The 23,492-nt window shown below is 52.0% G+C and overlaps 1 protein-coding gene across 4 annotated transcripts in view; it reads left to right on the top strand.

Moving 5' to 3' along the window:
* The window catches only part of TRIM46 (tripartite motif containing 46), a 57,972-nt gene extending 34,726 nt beyond the window's left edge, over positions 1-23,246 (top strand). For 3 of the 4 annotated variants that reach the window (XM_063946626.1, XM_063946623.1, XM_063946625.1), the window contains exons 3-10: positions 6,116-6,459; positions 6,978-7,121; positions 12,581-12,676; positions 13,589-13,842; positions 13,968-14,089; positions 18,669-18,968; positions 21,512-21,809; positions 21,915-23,246. In XM_063946626.1, coding sequence (XP_063802696.1) covers positions 6,116-6,459; positions 6,978-7,121; positions 12,581-12,676; positions 13,589-13,842; positions 13,968-14,089; positions 18,669-18,968; positions 21,512-21,809; positions 21,915-22,293 — 1,937 coding nt within the window. In that variant the 3' untranslated portion in view covers positions 22,294-23,246. The remainder of the gene's footprint in view (positions 1-6,115; positions 6,460-6,977; positions 7,122-12,580; positions 12,677-13,588; positions 13,843-13,967; positions 14,090-18,668; positions 18,969-21,511; positions 21,810-21,914) is intronic. The other variant, XM_063946624.1, reaches the window with a different exon arrangement.
* Positions 23,247-23,492: the final 246 nt, after the last annotated feature.

Genomic DNA, 23,492 nt, shown 5'->3' with positions numbered 1-23,492 from the left:
TAGGTGGCTGTATTATAGTAATTACCTGATAGTGATGTATATAGCCTAGGTAGTGTGAGCCAGGGTCACTGAGTGTATAGAGATATCACCAGGTGAGAGTGACTGCTGTACAGGACTCTTATAGAGACACAATAGGTGGCTGTATTATAGTAATTACCTGATAGTGATGTATATAGCCTAGGTAGTGTGAGCCAGGATCACTGAGTGTATAGAGATATCACCAGGTGAGAGTGACTGCTGTACAGGGCTCTTATAGAGACACAATAGGTGGCTGTATTATAGTAATTACCTGATAGTGATGTATATAGCCTAGTTTTTCCACCTAAACGGAAGTTTAGTCGCGCCTAGGCGTTAGCTTCGGTTGCAGTCTTTAATCACGGATAGGCGCGTTGAGGCATGACTACATACTCAGCATGCAATACATAGCTCCACCACTAAAGAATTAGGCTTCACTAATCCAGTACTTTAGAGCGAATACCGGCGGAATGATCTGCCGTACAAGCTCTGGCAAGTGGTCAGTGACGACTGTTATGTTAATATACACACAGACCAATGGTCTGCCGGAGAGGGTCAATAAGAAAAAAAGAAATTATATAGTTTATACAGACGCAAACGAACGTATTAAAACACTTGTCAATTGCCGTGTTACTGCGTGTGAGCGTCCAAGTCCCGTAGACAAAGCAATCGATTAAAAATGAATATAGTGTATGCAGACCCAACTAATGTCTGAAAGCAATAATGTAGTACATTGACTATGTGCAGTATACTGTATGTGTTGTGCAATATGAGCGTCCAAGTCACTTAACGGCATAAACACCAGTGGGAAGGAATCGCTGCTTACAGTACTGATACACATGAGCTTGTGTGTCTTCCATGAAGTAGCATGGGCAAGCGGTGAAGTCTTCCGCCTCCCAAGCTGAGAGTCCCGGGATTGATTCCCAAACTGCGAGTGTATTTTTTTTTTTTTCTGACACTCACTTTATTAAATTTTTTATTTTATTTATTTTGTATCTATTGTAATATACCTTCACATTCAATAGAAGTGTGCACACAGGTTTTCCATAAATCAGGGTAAATCTGCAGGAGCGACTCATTCCGCTATCTACAATACACAGCGGCAATGAGGACCCGTAGACATACCAGTAAATATAAATGAGTGTATTCTGACGCAAAAAACTGTTCGAGCAACTCAGTAATGTAGATGGTCGGCGTCAGAGAATCTGTGTTTATGAGAAGGGATCACTGCTACTGTACCGTTTACACTGCAGTTCTCTGTCTGATTTCATATACAGTACAGTATTGTAGCTTTTATCTCTCCCCATTATACAGTACTTAGAAAGAGAACACGTAGCGAGGAGCTTTTATCTCTCCCCATTATACAGTACTTAGAAAGAGAACACGTAGGGAGGAGCTTTTATCTCTCCCCATTATACAGTACTTAGAAAGAGAACACGTAGGGAGGAGCTTTTATCTCTCCCCATTATACGGTACTTAGAAAGAGAACACGTAGGGAGGAGCTTTTATCTCTCCCCATTATACAGTACTTAGAAAGAGAACACGTAGCGAGGAGCTTTTATCTCTCCCCATTATACAGTACTTAGAAAGAGAACACGTAGGGAGGAGCTTTTATCTCTCTCCATTATACAGTACTTAGAAAGAGAACACGTAGGGAGGAGCTTTTATCTCTCCCCATTATACAGTACTTAGAAAGAGAACACGTAGGGAGGAGCTTTTATCTCTCCCCATTATACAGTACTTAGAAAGAGAACACGTAGGGAGGAGCTTTTATCTCTCTCCATTATACAGTACTTAGAAAGAGAACACGTAGGGAGGAGCTTTTATCTCTCCCCATTATACAGTACTTAGAAAGAGAACACGTAGGGAGGAGCTTTTATCTCTCCCCATTATACAGTACTTAGAAAGAGAACACGTAGGGAGGAGCTTTTATCTCTCTCCATTATACAGTACTTAGAAAGAGAACACGTAGGGAGGAGCTTTTATCTCTCCCCATTATACAGTACTTAGAAAGAGAACACGTAGCGAGGAGCTTTTATCTCTCCCCATTATACAGTACTTAGAAAGAGAACACGTAGGGAGGAGCTTTTATCTCTCCCCATTATACAGTACTTAGAAAGAGAACACGTAGGGAGGAGCTTTTATCTCTCCCCATTATACAGTACTTAGAAAGAGAACACGTAGGGAGGAGCTTTTATCTCTCCCCATTATACGGTACTTAGAAAGAGAACACGTAGGGAGGAGCTTTTATCTCTCCCCATTATACGGTACTTAGAAAGAGAACACGTAGGGAGGAGCTTTTATCTCTCCCCATTATACAGTACTTAGAAAGAGAACACGTAGGGAGGAGCTTTTATCTCTCCCCATTATACAGTACTTAGAAAGAGAACACGTAGGGAGGAGCTTTTATCTCTCCCCATTATACAGTACTTAGAAAGAGAACACGTAGGGAGGAGCTTTTATCTCTCCCCATTATACAGTACTTAGAAAGAGAACACGTAGGGAGGAGCTTTTATCTCTCCCCATTATACGGTACTTAGAAAGAGAACACGTAGGGAGGAGCTTTTATCTCTCCCCATTATACAGTACTTAGAAAGAGAACACGTAGGGAGGAGCTTTTATCTCTCCCCATTATACGGTACTTAGAAAGAGAACACGTAGGGAGGAGCTTTTATCTCTCCCCATTATACGGTACTTAGAAAGAGAACACGTAGCGAGGAGCTTTTATCTCTCCCCATTATACGGTACTTAGAAAGAGAACACGTAGGGAGGAGCTTTTATCTCTCCCCATTATACAGTACTTAGAAAGAGAACACGTAGGGAGGAGCTTTTATCTCTCCCCATTATACGGTACTTAGAAAGAGAACACGTAGGGAGGAGCTTTTATCTCTCCCCATTATACGGTACTTAGAAAGAGAACACGTAGCGAGGAGCTTTTATCTCTCCCCATTATACAGTACTTAGAAAGAGAACACGTAGGGAGGAGCTTTTATCTCTCCCCATTATACGGTACTTAGAAAGAGAACACGTAGGGAGGAGCTTTTATCTCTCCCCATTATACAGTACTTAGAAAGAGAACACGTAGGGAGGAGCTTTTATCTCTCCCCATTATACGGTACTTAGAAAGAGAACACGTAGGGAGGAGCTTTTATCTCTCCCCATTATACGGTACTTAGAAAGAGAACACGTAGCGAGGAGCTTTTATGTCTCCCCATTATACGGTACTTAGAAAGAGAACACGTAGGGAGGAGCTTTTATCTCTCCCCATTATACAGTACTTAGAAAGAGAACACGTAGCGAGGAGCTTTTATCTCTCCCCATTATACGGTACTTAGAAAGAGAACACGTAGCGAGGAGCTTTTATCTCTCCCCATTATACGGTACTTAGAAAGAGAACACGTAGCGAGGAGCTTTTATGTCTCCCCATTATACAGTACTTAGAAAGAGAACACGTAGGGAGGAGCTTTTATCTCTCCCCATTATACAGTACTTAGAAAGAGAACACGTAGCGAGGAGCTTTTATCTCTCCCCATTATACAGTACTTAGAAAGAGAACACGTAGCGAGGAGCTTTTATCTCTCCCCATTATACAGTACTTAGAAAGAGAACACGTAGGGAGGAGCTTTTATCTCTCCCCATTATACAGTACTTAGAAAGAGAACACGTAGAGAGGAGCTTTTATCTCTCCCCATTATACAGTACTTAGAAAGAGAACACGTAGGGAGGAGCTTTTATCTCTCCCCATTATACAGTACTTCTAAAGAGAACACGTAGGGAGGAGCTTTTATCTCTCCCCATTATACAGTACTTAGAAAGAGAACACGTAGGGAGGAGCTTTTATCTCTCCCCATTATACAGTACTTAGAAAGAGAACACGTAGGGAGGAGCTTTTATCTCTCCCCATTATACAGTACTTAGAAAGAGAACACGTAGCGAGGAGCTTTTATCTCTCCCCATTATACAGTACTTAGAAAGAGAACACGTAGCGAGGAGCTTTTATCTCTCCCCATTATACAGTACTTAGAAAGAGAACACGTAGGGAGGAGCTTTTATCTCTCCCCATTATACAGTACTTAGAAAGAGAACACGTAGCGAGGAGCTTTTATCTCTCCCCATTATACAGTACTTAGAAAGAGAACACGTAGGGAGGAGCTTTTATCTCTCCCCATTATACAGTACTTAGAAAGAGAACACGTAGCGAGGAGCTTTTATCTCTCCCCATTATACAGTACTTAGAAAGAGAACACGTAGCGAGGAGCTTTTATCTCTCCCCATTATACAGTACTTAGAAAGAGAACACGTAGGGAGGAGCTTTTATCTCTCCCCATTATACAGTACTTAGAAAGAGAACACGTAGAGAGGAGCTTTTATCTCTCCCCATTATACAGTACTTAGAAAGAGAACACGTAGGGAGGAGCTTTTATCTCTCCCCATTATACAGTACTTCTAAAGAGAACACGTAGGGAGGAGCTTTTATCTCTCCCCATTATACAGTACTTAGAAAGAGAACACGTAGGGAGGAGCTTTTATCTCTCCCCATTATACAGTACTTAGAAAGAGAACACGTAGGGAGGAGCTTTTATCTCTCCCCATTATACAGTACTTAGAAAGAGAACACGTAGCGAGGAGCTTTTATCTCTCCCCATTATACAGTACTTAGAAAGAGAACACGTAGCGAGGAGCTTTTATCTCTCCCCATTATACAGTACTTAGAAAGAGAACACGTAGGGAGGAGCTTTTATCTCTCCCCATTATACAGTACTTAGAAAGAGAACACGTAGGGAGGAGCTTTTATCTCTCCCCATTATACAGTACTTAGAAAGAGAACACGTAGGGAGGAGCTTTTATCTCTCCCCATTATACAGTACTTCTAAAGAGAACACGTCGGGAGGAGCTTTTATCTCTCCCCATTATACAGTACTTAGAAAGAGAACACGTAGCGAGGAGCTTTTATCTCTCCCCATTATACAGTACTTAGAAAGAGAACACGTAGGGAGGAGCTTTTATCTCTCCCCATTATACAGTACTTAGAAAGAGAACACGTAGGGAGGAGCTTTTATCTCTCCCCATTATACAGTACTTAGAAAGAGAACACGTAGGGAGGAGCTTTTATCTCTCCCCATTATACAGTACTTAGAAAGAGAACACGTAGCGAGGAGCTTTTATCTCTCCCCATTATACAGTACTTAGAAAGAGAACACGTAGGGAGGAGCTTTTATCTCTCCCCATTATACAGTACTTAGAAAGAGAACACGTAGGGAGGAGCTTTTATCTCTCCCCATTATACAGTACTTAGAAAGAGAACACGTAGGGAGGAGCTTTTATCTCTCCCCATTATACAGTACTTCTAAAGAGAACACGTAGCGAGGAGCTTTTATCTCTCCCCATTATACAGTACTTAGAAAGAGAACACGTAGCGAGGAGCTTTTATCTCTCCCCATTATACAGTACTTAGAAAGAGAACACGTAGGGAGGAGCTTTTATCTCTCCCCATTATACAGTACTTAGAAAGAGAACACGTAGGGAGGAGCTTTTATCTCTCCCCATTATACAGTACTTAGAAAGAGAACATGTAGCGAGGAGCTTTTATCTCTCCCCATTATACTTAATACTACGGGATTTGGACCCTCACATATCCCTAACATCAGTAGACCATACTGTACTTGTAACACGTTCACTTGCGTCTGTATATGCTGTAGTATATACTGTTATAGACCGTATGACATACTGTAGCGTAATGAGACGCACCAGTAAAGTAGTTCTTACGCTGTAGTTCAGTATTGTACTTTAATGGCGACCACACGCATGCGCAATGGTGATTTTAAAAAGCGACATCTGGTGGATAATCGCAGGTATTACACTCAAAGGTAACGCCAAACGCTCTGTGCGCCTCCCTACGACTAGGCGCGCCTCCTTGTGCCCAGGCACGCTGCGTATGCCCAATCGCGACTAACGCCTCAGCCAGCAAAGATAACGGAGGCTCCATCTGTATATGTTATAGGGTGATATCACAGGGTGGGGATGACTGATATATGATATACGCCCCATGCTGGCGTGATGTAATTACACCCGGCGGTCTCTCCCCCTCCTCTGTCTCCAGGGTTCGGCACCTATCCGGGGAGAAAGCGCGGTACTGCGCAGTCACAGACGGTCCTCTTCCCGTGTCCTTTCTGTCAGCATGACGTGGACCTGGGGGAGCGGGGCCTGGGGAACCTGTTCCGGAACCTGACGTTGGAGCGAGTGGTGGAGCGGTACCGGCAGACGGTGAACATTAGCTCAGCCATCATGTGCCAGTTCTGTAAGCCGCCCCAGCAGGAGGCCAGCAAGGGCTGCACGGAATGTCGGGCCAGCTTCTGTAATGAATGCTTCAAACTCTACCACCCCTGGGGCACCCAGAAAGCTCAGCACGAGCCCACCCCTCCCACACTCACCTTCAGGCCCAAGGTAGGTAACACTGACCTATAGACCTGAGGCGAGAGGTGCCATCCTTCTGATCTGAGGCAATAGGCACCAACCTGCAGGCCTGAGTTGAGAGGCACAGACTAATAGGCCTGAGGCACCTCTTTCCTTCAGGACTGAAGCCAGAAAATGTAAGAAAAGACAAAAAGTGGCAAGCAAAAGACAGTCAGAAGAGACAGCTGCAGATGGGGATTAGACAGTAGTGAGTGACAGCTGCAGGTGATGATTAGACAGTAGTGAGTGACGGCTGCAGATGATTAGACAGTAGTGAGTGACAGCTGCACGTGATTAGACAGTAGTGAGTGACAGCTGCAGATGGTGATTAGACAGTAGTGAGTGACAGCTGCAGATGATGATTAGACAGTGACAGCTGCGTGTGATTAGACTGTAGTGAGTGACAGCTGCGTGTGATTAGACTGTAGTGAGTGACAGCTGCGTGTGATTAGACAGTAGTGAGTGACTGCTGCGGATGATGACTGTGCGCTCTCGCCCTCTCCCCGCAGGGTCTCACATGTCCGGACCATAAGGAGGAGGTGATGCTATACTGTAAGACGTGTCAGCGACTGGTTTGTCAGATCTGCAGAGTGCGCCGGACACACAGCAGCCACAAAATTACCCCAATGGTCAGCGCCTACCAGGCCCTAAGGGTAAGTAGCCTTGTCCTGTCACCTACTGGGGACCAGTCATTCTGTGCATGATAAATAGCTCCCACTTTCCCACACTGGTGAGAGAGAACTGGGACTACAGTGCCGTATGCCACGGGGGGGACTGAGACTACAGTGCCGTATGACACGGGGGGACCGAGACTACGGTGTCGTATGCCACAGGGGGGAGGGGGGACTGAGACTACGGTGCCGTATGCCACAGGGGGGAGGTGGGACTGAGACTACAGTGCCGTATGCCACAGGGGGGGGGGGGGGGGGGACTGAGACTACAGTGCCGTATGCCACAGGGGGGACTGAGACTACAGTGCCGTATGCTACAGGGGGGACTGGGACTACAGTGCCGTATGCCACAGGGGGGACTGAGACTACGGTGCCTTATGCCACGGGGGTGGGGGGGGGGGCTGAGACTACAGTGCCATATGCCACGGGGGGGACTGACACTACAGTGCCGTATGACATGGGGGGACCGAGACTACGGTGCCGTATGCCACAGGGGGGAGGGGGGACTGAGACTACAGTGCCGTATGCCACAGGGGGGACTGAGACTACAGTGCCGTATGCCACAGGGGAGACTGAGACTACAGTGCCGTATGCCACGGGGGGGACTGAGACTACAGTGCCGTATGCCACAGGGGGGACTGAGACTACAGTGCCGTATGCCACAGGGGTGGGGGGAATTTGAGACTACAGTGCCGTATGCCACAGGGGGGACTGAGACTACAGTGCCGTATGCCACAGGGGGGACTGAGACTACAGGGCCGTATGCCACAGGGGGGACTGAGACTACAGCGCCATATGCCACAGGGGGGACTGAGACTACAGTGCCGTATGCCACAGGGTGGACTGAGACTACAGCGCCGTATGCCACAGGGGGTCTGAGACTACAGCGCCGTATGCCACAGGGGGGGACTGAGACTACAGCGCCGTATGCCACAGTGGGGACTGAGACTACAGCGCCGTATGCCACAGGGGGGACTGAGACTACAGTGCCTTATGCCACAAGGGGGACTGAGACTACAGTGTTTCTTATGCAACAGGGGGGACTGAGACTACGGCGCCTTATGCCACAGGACGTGGGGGTGGGGGGGGACTGGGACTACGGTGCAGTATGCCACGGGGGGGGGGGGACTGGGACTACGGTGCAGTATGCCACAGGGGAGACTGGGATAACGGTGGAGAATGCCGAAGGGGGGACTGGGATTACAGAGCTGTATTCCACAGGGGGTGGGAGGGGGACTGGGACTTTCCAGGCGTCTCCAAGATCCGGTACGGACACATAAGTGGTAAGTAGCGGCACTCGCTGGATCATCGGCGAGACAGACCGTATTGTGTGATGTTCGACCTCCCCTACTACTACACTTGTTTACAGTGTCGGACTGGGGCATGAAGGGCCCCCCGGGGGAATGCAGTGATAGGGGCCCATACTTAAGGGTGTGGCCAGCCTCCACAGAGGCTTGAAATACACAATAGTTTAGTGCAGTGTAATGCAACATATCTCCCATGTATAATACAAGTGCACAGTCTGGAACCTGATCCCTCGGACAGTGGGGCCTATCGGTGGTTTCCCTGGTGCCCATGCGGGCCAGTCCAACCCTGCTTGTTTATCATTTACATGTTTTATGCATTTATTACTTAGTAAAGTATTATTATTCTTTTATTTACTGTATGTGGTGTTATCAGATGTCACTGCAGGCCATTCAGTATAATCAGTACAAGAGGGGAAAGGAGACAGACATTGGGGAGAATTTACCAAACCGTATGTGCGGCTGTGTTCCCAAATACGCCCGTTCTCCTAATACTATGTATCCCTGCTATGTGTGCAGGAAGGACCGCAGCAGCTAGCGCCAATACAGGCTGGGATCCCACCAGTGCCGCCCTCAGAGGTTCCTGATTCACCAATACTGCCCCCACAGCTACCGCAATGCCCCCGCAGCTAGCGCCAATACAGGCTGGGATCCCACCAGTGCCGCCCTCAGAGGTTCCAGATTCACCAATACTGCCCCCGCAGCTAGCGCCAATACAGGCTGGGATCCCACCAGTGCCGCCCTCAGAGGTTCCTGATTCACCAATACTGCCCCCACAGCTACCGCAATGCCCCCGCAGCTAGCGCCAATACAGGCTGGGATCCCACCAGTGCCGCCCTCAGAGGTTCCAGATTCACCAATACTGCCCCCGCAGCTAGCGCCAATACAGGCTGGGATCCCACCAGTGCCGCCCTGAGAGGTTCCAGATTCACCAATACTGCCCCCGCAGCTAGCGCCAATACAGGCTGGGATCCCACCAGTGCCGCCCTGAGAGGTTCCAGATTCACCAATACTGCCCCCGCAGCTAGCGCCAATACAGGCTGGGATCCCACCAGTGCCGCCCTCAGAGGTTCCAGATTCACCAATACTGCCCCCACAGCTACCGCAATGCCCCCGCAGCTAGCGCCAATACAGGCTGGGATCCCACCAGTGCCGCCCTGAGAGGTTCCTGATTCACCAATACTGCCCCCGCAGCTAGCGCCATCTTTTCATTGCAGTAACCTATTGAAGCCTACACTTGACTGGATGTAGTTCCGGCAGGGTTCCGCTGCATGGCGGTCACCCTGACTGTGCATTGTCAGCGGCTCTGGCATCACACCTGTCGCATCGCAGGGACGGGCTCCTTTCGGAAGCTAAGAGTCTTTTCTTTAATAGTCTTGCCTAGAATAGTAATATTCCATTCATAACACACCGGCCGGCATAAACCTATAGGGAAAGATTATTTTTAAGATTAAATAAATAATAATATTAAGGTTAAAAAGAAGAAAAGGTCCATGTATCTGATAGACAATTCATAATTAAATGGTTAGGACACCAATTAGTGTTAGAATCCTTTTGTATCTGCTCTCTCTGCACATGTTACATCTGCCCCACCTGCCACACTTCACCCAAATGTAACTCTCTCTGCACATGTTACATCTGTCCCACCTGCAGTGCAGCATGGTTTTGCCCATTAGAGAAAGATCTTGCCTTTGCGATCCATACTGTATTAGGCACTAAGGAAGCAGTAATTAAATAGTCCATATTCCTGGCCAGGAAATAAAACAAAAGGGGAGGAGAATTATCCCCAGTATTTTGCCCACTCGCCTATAGGGACCACTGCGGCGTCTCCCGACTCCTGGTGCTTCTCCTTCTTAAATTGGCAGCCTAATCCGGAGCGTTGTGTCCCCTACATGCTGCATGTGGTAGGCCATCTGGGGTGTTAAACACAAGGGGGCAGATGTACTAAGCCTGGAGAGGTGATAAAGAAGTGATAAGTGGAAGGTGATAACGCACCAGCCAATCATTACGGGATTAAAAAATGACAGGAGCTGATTGGCTGGTGCGCTATCACTTTCCACTTATCACTGCTTTATCACCTCTCCAGGCTTAATACATCTGACCCAAGGTTCTTACGCGTTTCTCCGCCTGTGCAGATGCTCAGCGCTTCCTCATGCTGTCATGGTAAAGGGCTTATAGCTGTAGCTCCAGGTCACCTCAGTATAATCTGGCCCTGTCTGATGGTGCCCCTGCCACCAATTTAAAGAGGTGCCTAAACTGGAAGATCAAACCTCCACCTCTCACCCAACCTTTGCGCACAGCCTCAGCCAAGGGTTAAACAGATATGAGGAGGAGATGGTAATCTCTGTGGCCGTCATATTCTCCCACACTGGTCACAGCGGTGAGACCTCACCTGGAGGCCCTTTGGCAGAAGTAGTGGGAAGGTGCCACTGGGCGCTCTCTTTGAGCAGAGGACAGCACACGCCACAAATGAGGCCAAGGTGGTCAGCCAGGTAAGGCCAGAAGTGGTAATCTGAAAGCATCCCTTGGAGTTGATGCAAGAGCAGCTAGGTCCCCGGCAAGCCAATCGGTTCCTTCACAGACCTGGTCTTCACAGTGAGATCTTGGCCCCAGTAGTTTCTAGGTTCTTGCAGCAGACAAGGAGACCCTGACTTTCTGTAGGCTACAGCGGCTTGGCACAGATTTCTGTTGGCAGATACCCAACAGTCCAGTCTCCACAGAAGAGGACACTGCGGTGCCAGTGACATGGAATGTCTTCTGGTCTAACCTCTTAGGAGGACGTGGCCTATGTTCTAATATCCTTCTCCCCGCTTGCTCTTGGTCACCCCTTTCTGGGTGCCATATAGCTAACTACCAGGAATCCGCGCCTAAGACGTGAGGTGACACTGGAATAAGCAGTGTTCGGGGCAGTGTGCGGACTGGATTTTACACACTCTTGATGGCTGGAGAAGACCTGGGAGGTCCTAATGGTTCTTCTATATTCTTTCCATTACTGACCTGGGTAAGAGGCATAATTTAGTCTGTCTATGACTTAAAGAGAAGTAAAGGACATTCACTCACTCTGTTCTTCTAAGACATCTTACGGTCCATGGTGGATCCTTCATTGGAGAGGAGGAAGTACAGTGGATGTTGAGAATGATGATGAAGATGCCCAGCAGGCAGCTAAGCACTATATGCTGGAACATTACTCCTCTAAGGCAAAGGCTGGCTTCACTCCATGCCTCACAAGTTGGTGCTTATCATTCATTCTAGAGTGGCCAGGCCGTACACGTCAAACCCCCCCCCCCCCCCCTCCCCCCGCCCCACTCCCAACTCTTCCTGTCCCAGGTTTACAATAACTGCATTCATAAAACGTCCTTCCTTTGACTAGACAGGGCATGCCGGAAGCAGTGGCCACCTGCCTGGTTCTTGGACTATAGAGGGGTCTCAGACTCTGCTCCAGCATCTTCCTGACACCCAGGCAGGGTGGCTCCCTCCACCCAGGGTTGGATAGAATAGCCATGGATTGGAGATCAAAGATAAAGGAGTTTCTGGCAGCATCAGACACCCAGGAACCTACATTCATATCCCCCTCCTGGAAGACTATCAGCGTCTCCTCCCTGTCTCCTTTCAGGGGGCACACTTCCAATGGAGGACCCTCCCTTTTGGCTTCTCCTTGGCCCTGTGGGTGCCCACCACCAGTTATGGCCATGATGGGTCTCTTGCAGTATCAGGGGGTCAGGATTCTTTCCTGATCACACAACAATACAGGCAAAGCCGAGTCCTGGAATCTGGTGAGTCAGGGCTCCCAGCCAACCAGCCAATAGGGGCCCAACCCACTGCTGGCACCGTCACCAGTAAGTGTGCAGTGTTGTATGTTGGTGAATGGAGGTGTGGGGCTTATATTCACATTTACCATGTTCAAATGTTGGGATTTAGGAGGGCAGGTAATGACTATGGGGATTCTCACCACCTGCTGTAAAATATAAGGATATTACAGGTCACCTGAAAGCTCAGCATAACAGCTCCAACCTATTCTATGTCCACAGAGCTCCACAGTGGAGTGTGATGAAGTTATACAGTAATGTGCAGAGTGTTCCCATTGTAGAATATGAAAGAGCCTCATACCTGTGCTCTGTTTCCTGCTTTCCTCTGCAGGATAGACTGGGTAAGAGCATCGCCTACATCATGGGGAGTCAGCTGATTGTCCAAGGGCAGATAAGTGAGCTGGAAGAGAGCATGAGACATACTGAGGTGAGATGTACCCACATCCAGATATCATTACCTAACCACGCCCCCTACCTGGCCTCTGACTCCCCCCCCCCCCCCAGGCCTGCTGTCCCCGCCTCCCACGAGGCCTGTTGTTCCCACCTGCCACCAGGCCTGCTGTCCCCGCCTCCCTTCCACCTGCCACCAGGCCTGCTGTCCCCACCTGCCACCAGGCCTACTGTCCCCGCCTCCCAGGATGCCTGTTGTTCCCACCTGCCACCAGGCCTGCTGTCCCCACCTGCCACCAGGCCTGCTGTCTCCGCCTCCCAGGATGCCTGTTGTTCCCACCTGCCACCAGGCCTACTGGCCCCGCCTCTCACCAGGCCTACTGGCCCTGCCTCCCTTCCACCTGCCACTAGGCCTGCTGTCCCCACCTGCCACCAGGTCTGCTGTCCCCGCCTCCCAGGAGGCCTGTTGTTCCCACCTGCCACCAGGCCTACTGGCCCTGCCTCCCTTCCACCTGCCACCAGGCCTGCTGTCCCCACCTGCCACCAGGTCTGCTGTCCCCGCCTCCCAGGAGGCCTGTTGTTCCCACCTGCCACCAGGCCTACTGGCCCCGCCTCCCTTCCACCTGCCACCAGGCCGGCTGTCCCCACCTGCCACCTGGCCTGCTGTCCCCGCCTCTCACCAGGCCGGCTGTCCCTACCTCTCACCAGGCCTACTGGCCCCACTTCTCACCAGGCCTACTGGCTCCGTCTCCCTTCCACCTGCCACCAGGTCTGCTGTCCCCACCTGCCACCACACTGACACCCGTTTATTCCCTCACCTGAAATAATGGCCCTATTACCCCTCACTGACTGACCCCGTGACCCCACCCACTGTGATACCATCACCTCCCTCCCCCATACACGTCTTCAGTAACCAGTAGCCACACGGTAACTGGAACCCCTTCCACAGCTGAACGGGGCCAAAGCTCTGGAGGAGGCTCTGCAGCTTATCGGAGCTCTGCGCTCCGTCCTCGATGAGAAGCAAGCGGCGCTGACCCGGGACATTGCGGAGCGTCAGCGCGAGCGGCGCTGCGTCCTGGAGGCCCAGGTGTGGGAGCGCCAGGCGCTGTTGGAGAACTCTGGGCTGGTGAGCTACGCACAGGAGGTGATGAAGGAGACGGAGCAGCCATGTTTCATCCTTGCAGCAAAGCAGCTGCACGAACGGTAAGAGGTGACTGTGTGACACCACCGGGCCGAGAGGGCAGAACTGGGGAACGTGTGGGGTGGGGGTGAGGGAAACGGGCGGAGGGGTTTATGTTATTAATAATGTGACTTTTCCCCACCCTCAGCATCATCCGCGCTATAGAGTCTGTCCAGAGCTTCCGGTCAGCGGCCTGCGCCCCTCTTCCACCATTCAAGATGGACGTCAGTAGAGAGCTGAAGTTGCTTACGGAGCTGAACTTCGTCCGAGGTAACTGTGGGCATGGTCCTCAGTGCTGGGGTATCACACATTATTAGCGGTCCGTATTCTCCATGTCCGGCACAGATATCACCTCTATCCTCCCATATCACTGCTTCTCTTCTCATTGGCAATCCGGGAATCCTCCGCTATGTCCGGTATAGAATGAGACCATCTACCCCCCACCCTGCGGCCTGTACATCTCATTCATTGCAATCCGGTGCTGGGTGCGGTATAAGTCACCGGTGTCCGAGAAAGAGACCACGAGGTCTCCACTAGATGGAGGATCCACTGGGAAGCCTAGGCCCCAGCTAAGGCCCTGCCGTTGCCAAGGGGCCCAGACTCCTGTAACCTGGTCTTAGTTGACAAATGAAGAGCGGAATGGCATCACACCGGTATGTTACCATATGGCGTTAGCCAGGACCAGTGTCCATGTCTGACCAGGGAACTGTCGCCACAATGCCAGGATGGCTGCCGTCCCACTGGGTATAAGATCTACAGAGGATACCAGCATGGCGGCCTCACCGGCAGATTGTCTCACTGTACAGGTATATAATCCACGGGCTACTGCCCAGGATCCAGAGCTCTCCACATGTCCATGCCCAATGCTGGGGTGTGGGTCGCCCCGGCACGGCGGTGTATAGTAGGGTCGCCCCGGCACGGCGGTGTATAGTAGGGTTGCCCCGGCACGGCGGTGTATAGTAGGGTCGCTCCGACACGGCGGTGTATAGGAGGGTCGCTTCGGCACGGCGGTGTATAGGAGGGTTGCTCCGGCACGGCGGTGTATAGGAGGGTTGCTCCGGCACGGCGGTGTATAGTAGGGTCGCCCCGGCACGGCGGTGTATAGTAGGGTTGCCCCGGCACGGCGGTGTATAGTAGGGTTGCCCCGGCACGGCGGTGTATAGTAGGGTTGCTCCGACACGGCGGTGTATAGGAGGGTCGCTCCGACACGGCGGTGTATAGGAGGGTCGCTTCGGCACGGCGGTGTATAGGAGGGTTGCTCCGGCACGGCGGTGTATAGGAGGGTTGCTCCGGCACGGCGGTATATAGGAGGGTTGCTCCGGCACGGCGGTATATAGGAGGGTTGCTCCGGCACGGCGGTGTATAGGAGGGTTGCTCCGGCACGGCGGTGTATAAGAGGGTTGCTCCGGCACGGCGGTGTATAGGAGGGTTGCTCCGGCACAGCGGTGTATAGGAGGGTTGCTCCGGCACTGCGGTGTATAGGAGGGTTGCTCCGGCACGGCGGTATATAGGAGGGATGCCCCGGCACGGCGGTGTACAGGAGGGTCGCCCCAGCTCGGCGGTGTACAGGAGGGTTGCTCCGGCACGGCGGTGTATAGGAGGGTTGCTCCGGCACGGCGGTATATAGGAGGGTTGCCCCGGCACGGCGGTGTACAGGAGGGTCGCCCCAGCTCGGCGGTGTATAGGAGCTTCGCCCTGGCACGGGGGTATATAGGAGGGTTGCCCCGGCACGGTGGTATAAAGGAGGGTTGGCACAGCAGTGTATAGGAGGGTTGGCACAGCGGTATATAGGAGGGTTTCTCCGGCACGGTGGTATATAGGAGGGTTGGCACAGCAGTGTATAGGAGGGTTGGCACAGCGGTATATAGGAGGGTTTCTCCGGCACGGCGGTGTATAGGAGGGTTGCTCCGGTACGGCGGTGTATAGGAGGGTTGCTCTGGCACGGCGGTGTATAGGAGGGTTGCTCCGGCACGGCGGTATATAGGAGGGTTGCCCCGGCACGGCGGTGTACAGGAGGGTCGCCCTGGCTCTGCGGTGTATAGGAGCTTTGCCCTGGCACGGGGGTATATAGGAGGGTTGCCCCGGCACGGTGGTATATAGGAGGGTTGGCACAGCAGTGTATAGGAGGGTTGGCACAGCGGTATATAGGAGGGTTTCTCCGGCACAGTGGTATATAGGAGGGTTGGCACAGCAGTGTATAGGAGGGTTGGCACAGCGGTATATAGGAGGGTTTCTCCGGCACGGCGGTGTATAGGAGGGTTGCTCCGGCACGGCGGTGTATAGGAGGGTTGCTCTGGCACGGCGGTGTATAGGAGGGTTGCCCGGCACGGCGGTGTACAGGAGGGTCGCCCCGGCTCGGCGGTGTATAGGAGCTTCGCCCTGGCACGGGGGTATATAGGAGGGTTGCCCCGGCACGGTGGTATATAGGAGGGTTGGCACAGCGGTATATAGGAGGGTTTCTCCGGCACGGTGGTATATAGGAGGGTTGGCACAGCAGTGTATAGAAGGGTTGGCACAGCGGTATATAGGAGGGTTTCTCCGGCACGGCGGTGTATAGGAGGGTTGGCACAGCAATATATAAGATTAGCATTAGGACAGTGATAGAACGTGATGCATGTTACAGAAGGTTCGGCTGTAAAATCCAGGCAGAGACGTGAAATGAGAAATCCCATATATATATATATATATATATATATATATAGAGGGAGAGGTCCATCGGACATATCTGAGGTTCTGTGTGTTTGATGTCATGCTCAGTTACTGGATGGTTGGAGAAATGCGTTACGTAGAACCACAGTTGGGACACAGCGGTAGGACAGGTCTTCACTGTGTAAATGAGTCCTCTCATTAGAGATAATAGGAATATTCTGTAGAGGGCCTTCCACCTCCAGCGTAAGTACTGTACATGTAGGGGGCCTTCCACCTCCAGCGTAAGTACTGTACATGTAGGGGGCCTTCCACCTCCAGCGTAAGTACCGTACATGTAGGGGGCCTTCCACCTCCAGCGTAAGTACCGTACATGTAGGGGGCCTTCCACCTCCAGCGTAAGTACCGTACATGTAGGGGGCCTTCCACCTCCAGCGTAAGTACTGTACATGTAGAGGGGCCTTCCACCTCCAGCGTAAGTACCGTACATGTAGGGGGCCTTCCACCTCCAGCGTAAGTACCGTACATGTAGGGGGCCTTCCACCTCCAGCGTAAGTACCGTACATGTAGGGGGCCTTCCACCTCCAGCGTAAGTACTGTACATGTAGAGGGCCTTCCACCTCCAGCGTAAGTACCGTACATGTAGGGGGCCTTCCACCTCCAGCGTAAGTACCGTACATGTAGGGGGCCTTCCACCTCCAGCGTAAGTACCGTACATGTAGGGGGCCTTCCACCTCCAGCGTAAGTACCGTACATGTAGAGGGGCCTTCCACCTCCAGCGTAAGTACTGTACATGTAGGGGGGGCTTCCACCTCCAGCGTAAGTACCGTACATGTAGGGGGCCTTCCACCTCCAGAGTAAGTACCATGCATGTAGGGGGCCTTCCAACTCCAGCGTAAGAACTGTACATGTAGGGGGCCTTCCACCTCCAGCGTAAGTACTGTACATGTAGAGGGTCTTCCACCTCCAGCGTAAGTACTGTACATGTAGGGGGGGCCTTCCACCTCCAGCGTAAGTACTGTACATGTAGAGGGGGCCTTCCACCTCCAGCGTAAGTACTGTACATGTAGAGGGGGCCTTCCACCTCCAGCGTAAGTACCATACATGTAGGGGGCCTTCCACCTCCGGCGTAAGTACCGTACATGTAGAGGGGGGCCTTCTTCCTCCGGCGTAAGTACCGTACAGGTAGAGGGGGGCCTTCCACCTCCGGCGTAAGTACCGTACATGTAGAGGGGCCTTCCACCTCCAGCGTAAGTACCGTACATGTAGATGGGGCCCTCCACCTCCAGCGTAATTACCGTACATGTAGAGGGGCCTTCCACCTCCAGCGTAAGTACAGTACATGTAGAGGGGCCTTCCACCTCCAGCGTAAGTACTGTACATGTAGGGGGCCTTCCACCTCCAGCGTAAGTACAGTACATGTAGAGGGGCCTTCCACCTCCAGCGTAAGTACAGTACATGTAGGGGGCCTTCCACCTCCAGCGTAAGTACTGTACATGTAGGGGGCCTTCCACCTCCAGCGTAAGTACCGTACATGTAGGGGGGGCTTCCACCTCCAGCGTAAGTACAGTACATGTAGAGGGGCCTTCCACCTCCAGCGTAAGTACCGTACATGTTTTTTAGTTTGTTCTGCAATGGCTAATGGGGTCTTGGTGGTCCCCCAGCCTCCTATCGCTGTCCCCTGTGGCCCGTCTTAGACCCACATGTCCCTCTCTCTGTTTGTAGGCCTCTGAGTGTGACGCACAGTCCAGGAGATAGCAGAGGCAAGTTACACCACCGGTCTCCCAAGTGGAGGCTGTGACCTCCCTTTTCCTCTCCTTTCCTCTCGTGTCCCATCTGCTGCTGAGGCCACCCTCCACCCCAAGGTCCTCAGCCGGCTTCCTCTCTGACTCGCGTCTACCTGCTTATTTCTGATTTATGTTTGGGATCACCCTGGTCCTGCCCCCGCTTTCTCCATGACCCTCTATCTCCTCTCCCCCCTGAACACCCCGCTGTCGCCTTTGCCTCTCTAGGCTCCTTGGATTGACTCTCTGCCTGCGTGTTCCTGCTCGTTATCTGATCTGGGATCTGCATTAACGAGGTCTCTCTCTTCCTCCCTTTCTTAGCATGGAATGCTCCTTGTACCCCTCCTCCGCCTGGCGCCAGGTCCGGCCTCCTTTTCTCCGCTCACTCCCATTCTCACTTCTTCTTCCCTCCCCTGCAGCACCAGATGCTCCAGTCATCGACACGCAGCGCACATACGCGTATGATAAGATCTACCTGAGCTGGCGCCTCCCCCAGGATTCCCCGCCTGCCTGGCACTACACGGTGGAGTACCGGAAAACGGACCCCAAACACAATGCCCTGAAGCTCTGGCAGCGGCGGGAGGAAATCTGGAGCCTCAGCACCATCCTAGAAGGACCAGACACTGACAGCGTCTATGTGCTGAGGGTAAAAGGCTACAACAAGGCTGGATATGGGGAGTACAGCGAGGACATTTACCTGCACACACCACCTGCACCAGGTAACGGCTCACTGCTACGTCGGAGCTCGTTGCTCTTCTCTCCATCACCATGTTCTCAGTCACACATGCATAAGAAGCCCAGGTCTTTCATATTGCCACCCAAGATCACACCATGACCATCCCTGTAGCTGTTCTTCCTGGGTTACATTCCTCCTGCTGTTCATTGTGCGTTCCCATCTCTGTGGACCTGACCAGAGCAGTGGCTTCCTTCCTAGGATCTCAGGATCCACCATTAGATCCTCACCCCATCTGTCCAAACACCAGTGTCTTGGCTTACCCTAGCTCGTCATCTTCTGATGGACCTCATCTTCATCCCATTGTCACTATGCCAGGAGGGGCCGCTGCATTCCCAGCGATGGACCTTTCCCACCAGGTTTCTCCTTATGTTGTCATTTAAAGGGCCAGCGCCACGCTTCACGGTACTTTTATAACTTTTGTTAATTTCCAACTTACAAACTCATTACGTTAACATCAGGTGAGGTCTAATTAATGACGGCAAGTTAATATCATGACTGCAGATAGCGGGCACAGCAAAGGCCGATCGTCTTATGAAGCCATCTATTGTAGATTTCCTGCCTACAGCGTATTGTGTATTGCAGGGTCCCATGAACGAGAATGTAACTAAGTGTAATACGGCCTCATATAGACATAACAGATACCGTGTCTGCTGCACCACATTAACCAGCAAGCCTCGGCTCCTCCATACTGATATCTGCCTTATAGGAGGGTCATAGGACTGATTACGGGCAAAGAAATCACAGAACACCTCTATATTATTACAGCCCTTCAGGCAACATATCCACAGAGATAACGCGTATACATCACAATGGCCGACACTGCGTACACAGACTGCGCACATGCGGCAGACTCTGAGCTGGGGGCAGGCAATACTTGCCAGTAACATTGTATGTGGGACACACCAAGCTCCACATACATAATTATATCTGCATGCAGGGTAAATACCGCCTGCTGCTGCATGTAGCCCACACCTAACTCTCTGCACATGTTACATCTGCCCCCTGCAGTGCAGCATGATGTTACCCAGGTGCTCAGTTACTGGCTGCTTCTGCATGTAGCCCACACCTGACTCTCTGCACATGTTACATCTGCCCCCTGCAACGCAGCATGGTGTTATGCACGTGCTCAGTTACTGGCTGCTTCTGCATGTAGCCCACACCTAACTCTCTGCACATGTTACATCTGCCCCCTGCAGTGCAGCATGGTGTTACCCACGTGCTCAGTTACTGGCTGCTTCTGCATGTAGCCCACACCTAACTCTCTGCACATGTTACTGGCTCTGTTTCCTGCTTTGCTCCTAGTTTAGAATCAGCGGTAAGTGCACATAATAACACGTACTTGGTATGAGCTGCCAAGTCTCTCTGAGTAATAATATAATTGCTGTACAGAGGTGATAGAACACATAAACCATGTAATGGCTGCAATAACACACACTGGTAATTGTCTGCTGTAAAGCAATGTAATAAAGTAACAACAGCTTACTACACAGGCTGAGAGGATCCTCCTACTGCCTCACCGTGCTCCGCATCCATATTATCCCAGGTCACCGTGCTCCGCATCCATATTATCCCAGGTCACCGTGCTCCGCATCCATATTATCCCAGGTCACAGTGCTCCGCATCCATATTATCCCAGGTCACCGTGCCCCGCATCCATATTATCCCAGGTCACCGTGCCCCGCATCCATGTTATCCCAGGTCACCGTGCCCCGCATCCATGTTATCCCAGGTCACAGTGCCCCGCATCCATATTATCCCAGGTCACCGTGCCCCGCGCCCATATTATCCCAGGTCACAGTGCCCCGCCTCCATGTTATCCCAGGTCACAGTGCCCCGCATCCATGTTATCCCAGGTCACCGTGCCCCGCATCCAGGTTATCCCAGGTCACCGTGCTCCGCATCCATATTATCCCAGGTCACAATGCCCCGCATCCATGTTATCCCAGGTCACCGTGCACCGCATCCATGTTATCCCAGGTCACCGTGCCCCGCATCCATGTTATCCCAGGTCACAGTGCCCCGCATCCATGTTATCCCAGGTCACCGTGCCCCGCGTCCATGTTATCCCAGGTCACAGTGCCCCGCACCCATGTTATCCCAGGTCACCGTGCCCCGCATCCATGTTATCCCAGGTCACAGTGCCCGCATCCATGTTATCCCAGGTCACAGTGCCCCGCATCCATGTTATCCCAGGTCACGTGCTCCGCATCCATGTTATCCCAGGTCACCGTGCCCCGCATCCATGTTATCACAGGTCACCGTGCCCCGCATCCATGTTATCCCAGGTCACAGTGCCCCCCCATCCATGTTATCCCAGGTCACCGTGCCCCGCATCCATGTTATCCCTGGTCACAGTGCCCCGCCTCCGTGTTATCCCAGGTCACCGTGCCCCGCATCCATGTTATCCCAGGTCACCGTGCCCCGCATCCATGTTATCCCAGGTCATACACCACATAGCCCCTGGAGATCTGTGTAGAGATTATACGTGGCACAGAGACTGCACTCATCCTTGCGTCCTCTTTGCAGTGCTGAACTTTTTCCTGGACAGCAGCTGTGGGTTCCCACGAGACCGGCTGGTGGTCAGTAAAGACCGGAGGGCGGTACGTAGTGTACCCGGTGTACCCATGCTGTTTGCCGCTGAGCGCCTAATGACGAGCTGCCACGTCTCCATGGAGCTGGTACTGGGGGACGTGGCCATCACGCAGGGTCGCTACTACTGGGAATGTTCCGTGGACCCCAGTTCCTATGTGGTGAAAGTGGGTGTGGGACAGGAGAATAAGCTGCAGGAGCTATTCCAGATGCCTCAGGACGTGGTCAGCCCGAGGTGAGAGCCAGCGGCAATGTTCCTGGTGTGTAGAATGATGTAGCGTAGGATTTGGTTGGCCGGAATCCAGGTGTCCACTCATATGGTTCCTTCTCTACTCTCCAGTAGGTACGATCCAGACAGCGGCCATGACTCCGGGGCAGAAGATGCCACCATGGATGTATCGCCAGCCTTCTGCTTCCTGACCATTGGTATGGGGAAGATTCTTCAGCCACACGGGTCTATGCCAACTTCCCGGGACCCCTCTGGCTGCACCGTTCCCCTACCTCCGCGGCTGGGCGTCTTCCTTGACTATGAGAAGGGTCGAGTGGCTTACTTTGATGCTGTGTCCCACCGTAGTCTGTGGGAAGGCAGCGTGGACTGTTCCGGACCGGTCTGCCCTGCGTTCTGCTTTATCGGGGGAGGCGCCCTACAACTGCAGGAACTGGTATCCATCAAACACGAGCGTAAGGTCAACATTGGGGGCTTTACCAAAGTAGAGTGACGCCACGCATTCATACAAGGGACGTACTGGTGCCCCCATCCTACGGGGGGGGGACACTAAAGCCCTGTGCGCACAACCACCAGGAGAATAAACTGGTGTCCATCAAACATCGCTCAAGTTATCTTCTCCAGAGCAGAGGTCCCTTGGTGGCTGCTCCTCGGTGGCACAACATCTTCAGTCTCGTCAAGTGGAGGCTCAAAGCCAAGTGGCAGAAGATAATAATGTATGCAGATTGCTGCACAGGGAGAATATTGGAATGATCTGGACCAAGGAGGCACGGTAGCATCGCTGTACATGGTGACATTTATCTCTGTGGCCTCTCAGGCCGATGTCCTTGTCTAAGCACCCTTCTGTCTCCCTCCATCCGGGCTGGACCCACTGTGACCTCCCCACCCCCCAGCTCTAGTCTAGTGCTCAGTACAACCGCTCCCCACCACTTTCTATGCTCTTTTCTAGGGGGAGGAACGTCTTCCCTTTTCTACACTTGGCCCAAGCTCGGCCCACCACACACAAGCGGACCACTTTCTCTATGTGACTGCACACGCTAGCTGAGAATGCATGATACAGGCATGCACACCCACACACACACACACGCATGTACATTCTGAGCTCAGACGGAGGCCCCGGGCGGTGGTAGGACGCATGTTCCTGTATGTGCAGGGATTAGTGGGTTGTCCGTCTCTGTGTCACCCATCATCAGCAATGTCTGCGGCGGAGGAATACAGGAAGCGCACGTGTGGCTCGATTTGATGGGAGCACCCAGGGGGGGCAATGCTGTGGATGGGTTATGATCTCCCATCATGCCACAATGCGTGGGTGAGTGCAGACGAGGCTGAGCAGGGGCCAGGCTCATTTCCATAGATCACTATTAAACACACCACACATGGCAGACAATGGCCGGCTTGTGTAGGAAATTCAGAGATAATAACATTAAAAATAAAGAGGAAAAGTTTCACGCTGTCTGTTTATTCTCTGCAAAGCATGGGGGGGGAGGGGGGCACTGCCCCGGGGGTCTGGGGTGGGAGCTGCGGTGCCTGCTCACTATACTGATATATGGGGACAGGCAGAGCACTGATATGGCCAGTACCGGTGTCATGTGACCAGTAAAGCATCAATAGGTGACACGATACAACATGGAGCACTGATATGGCCAGTACCGGTGTCATGTGACCAGTAAAGCATCAATAGGCGACACGATA

The sequence above is a fragment of the Pseudophryne corroboree genome, chromosome 12, assembly GCF_028390025.1.
Source record: "Pseudophryne corroboree isolate aPseCor3 chromosome 12, aPseCor3.hap2, whole genome shotgun sequence".
NCBI classification, from domain to species: domain Eukaryota; kingdom Metazoa; phylum Chordata; class Amphibia; order Anura; family Myobatrachidae; genus Pseudophryne; species Pseudophryne corroboree.
This window is presented reverse-complemented; position numbering and strand designations above follow the sequence as displayed.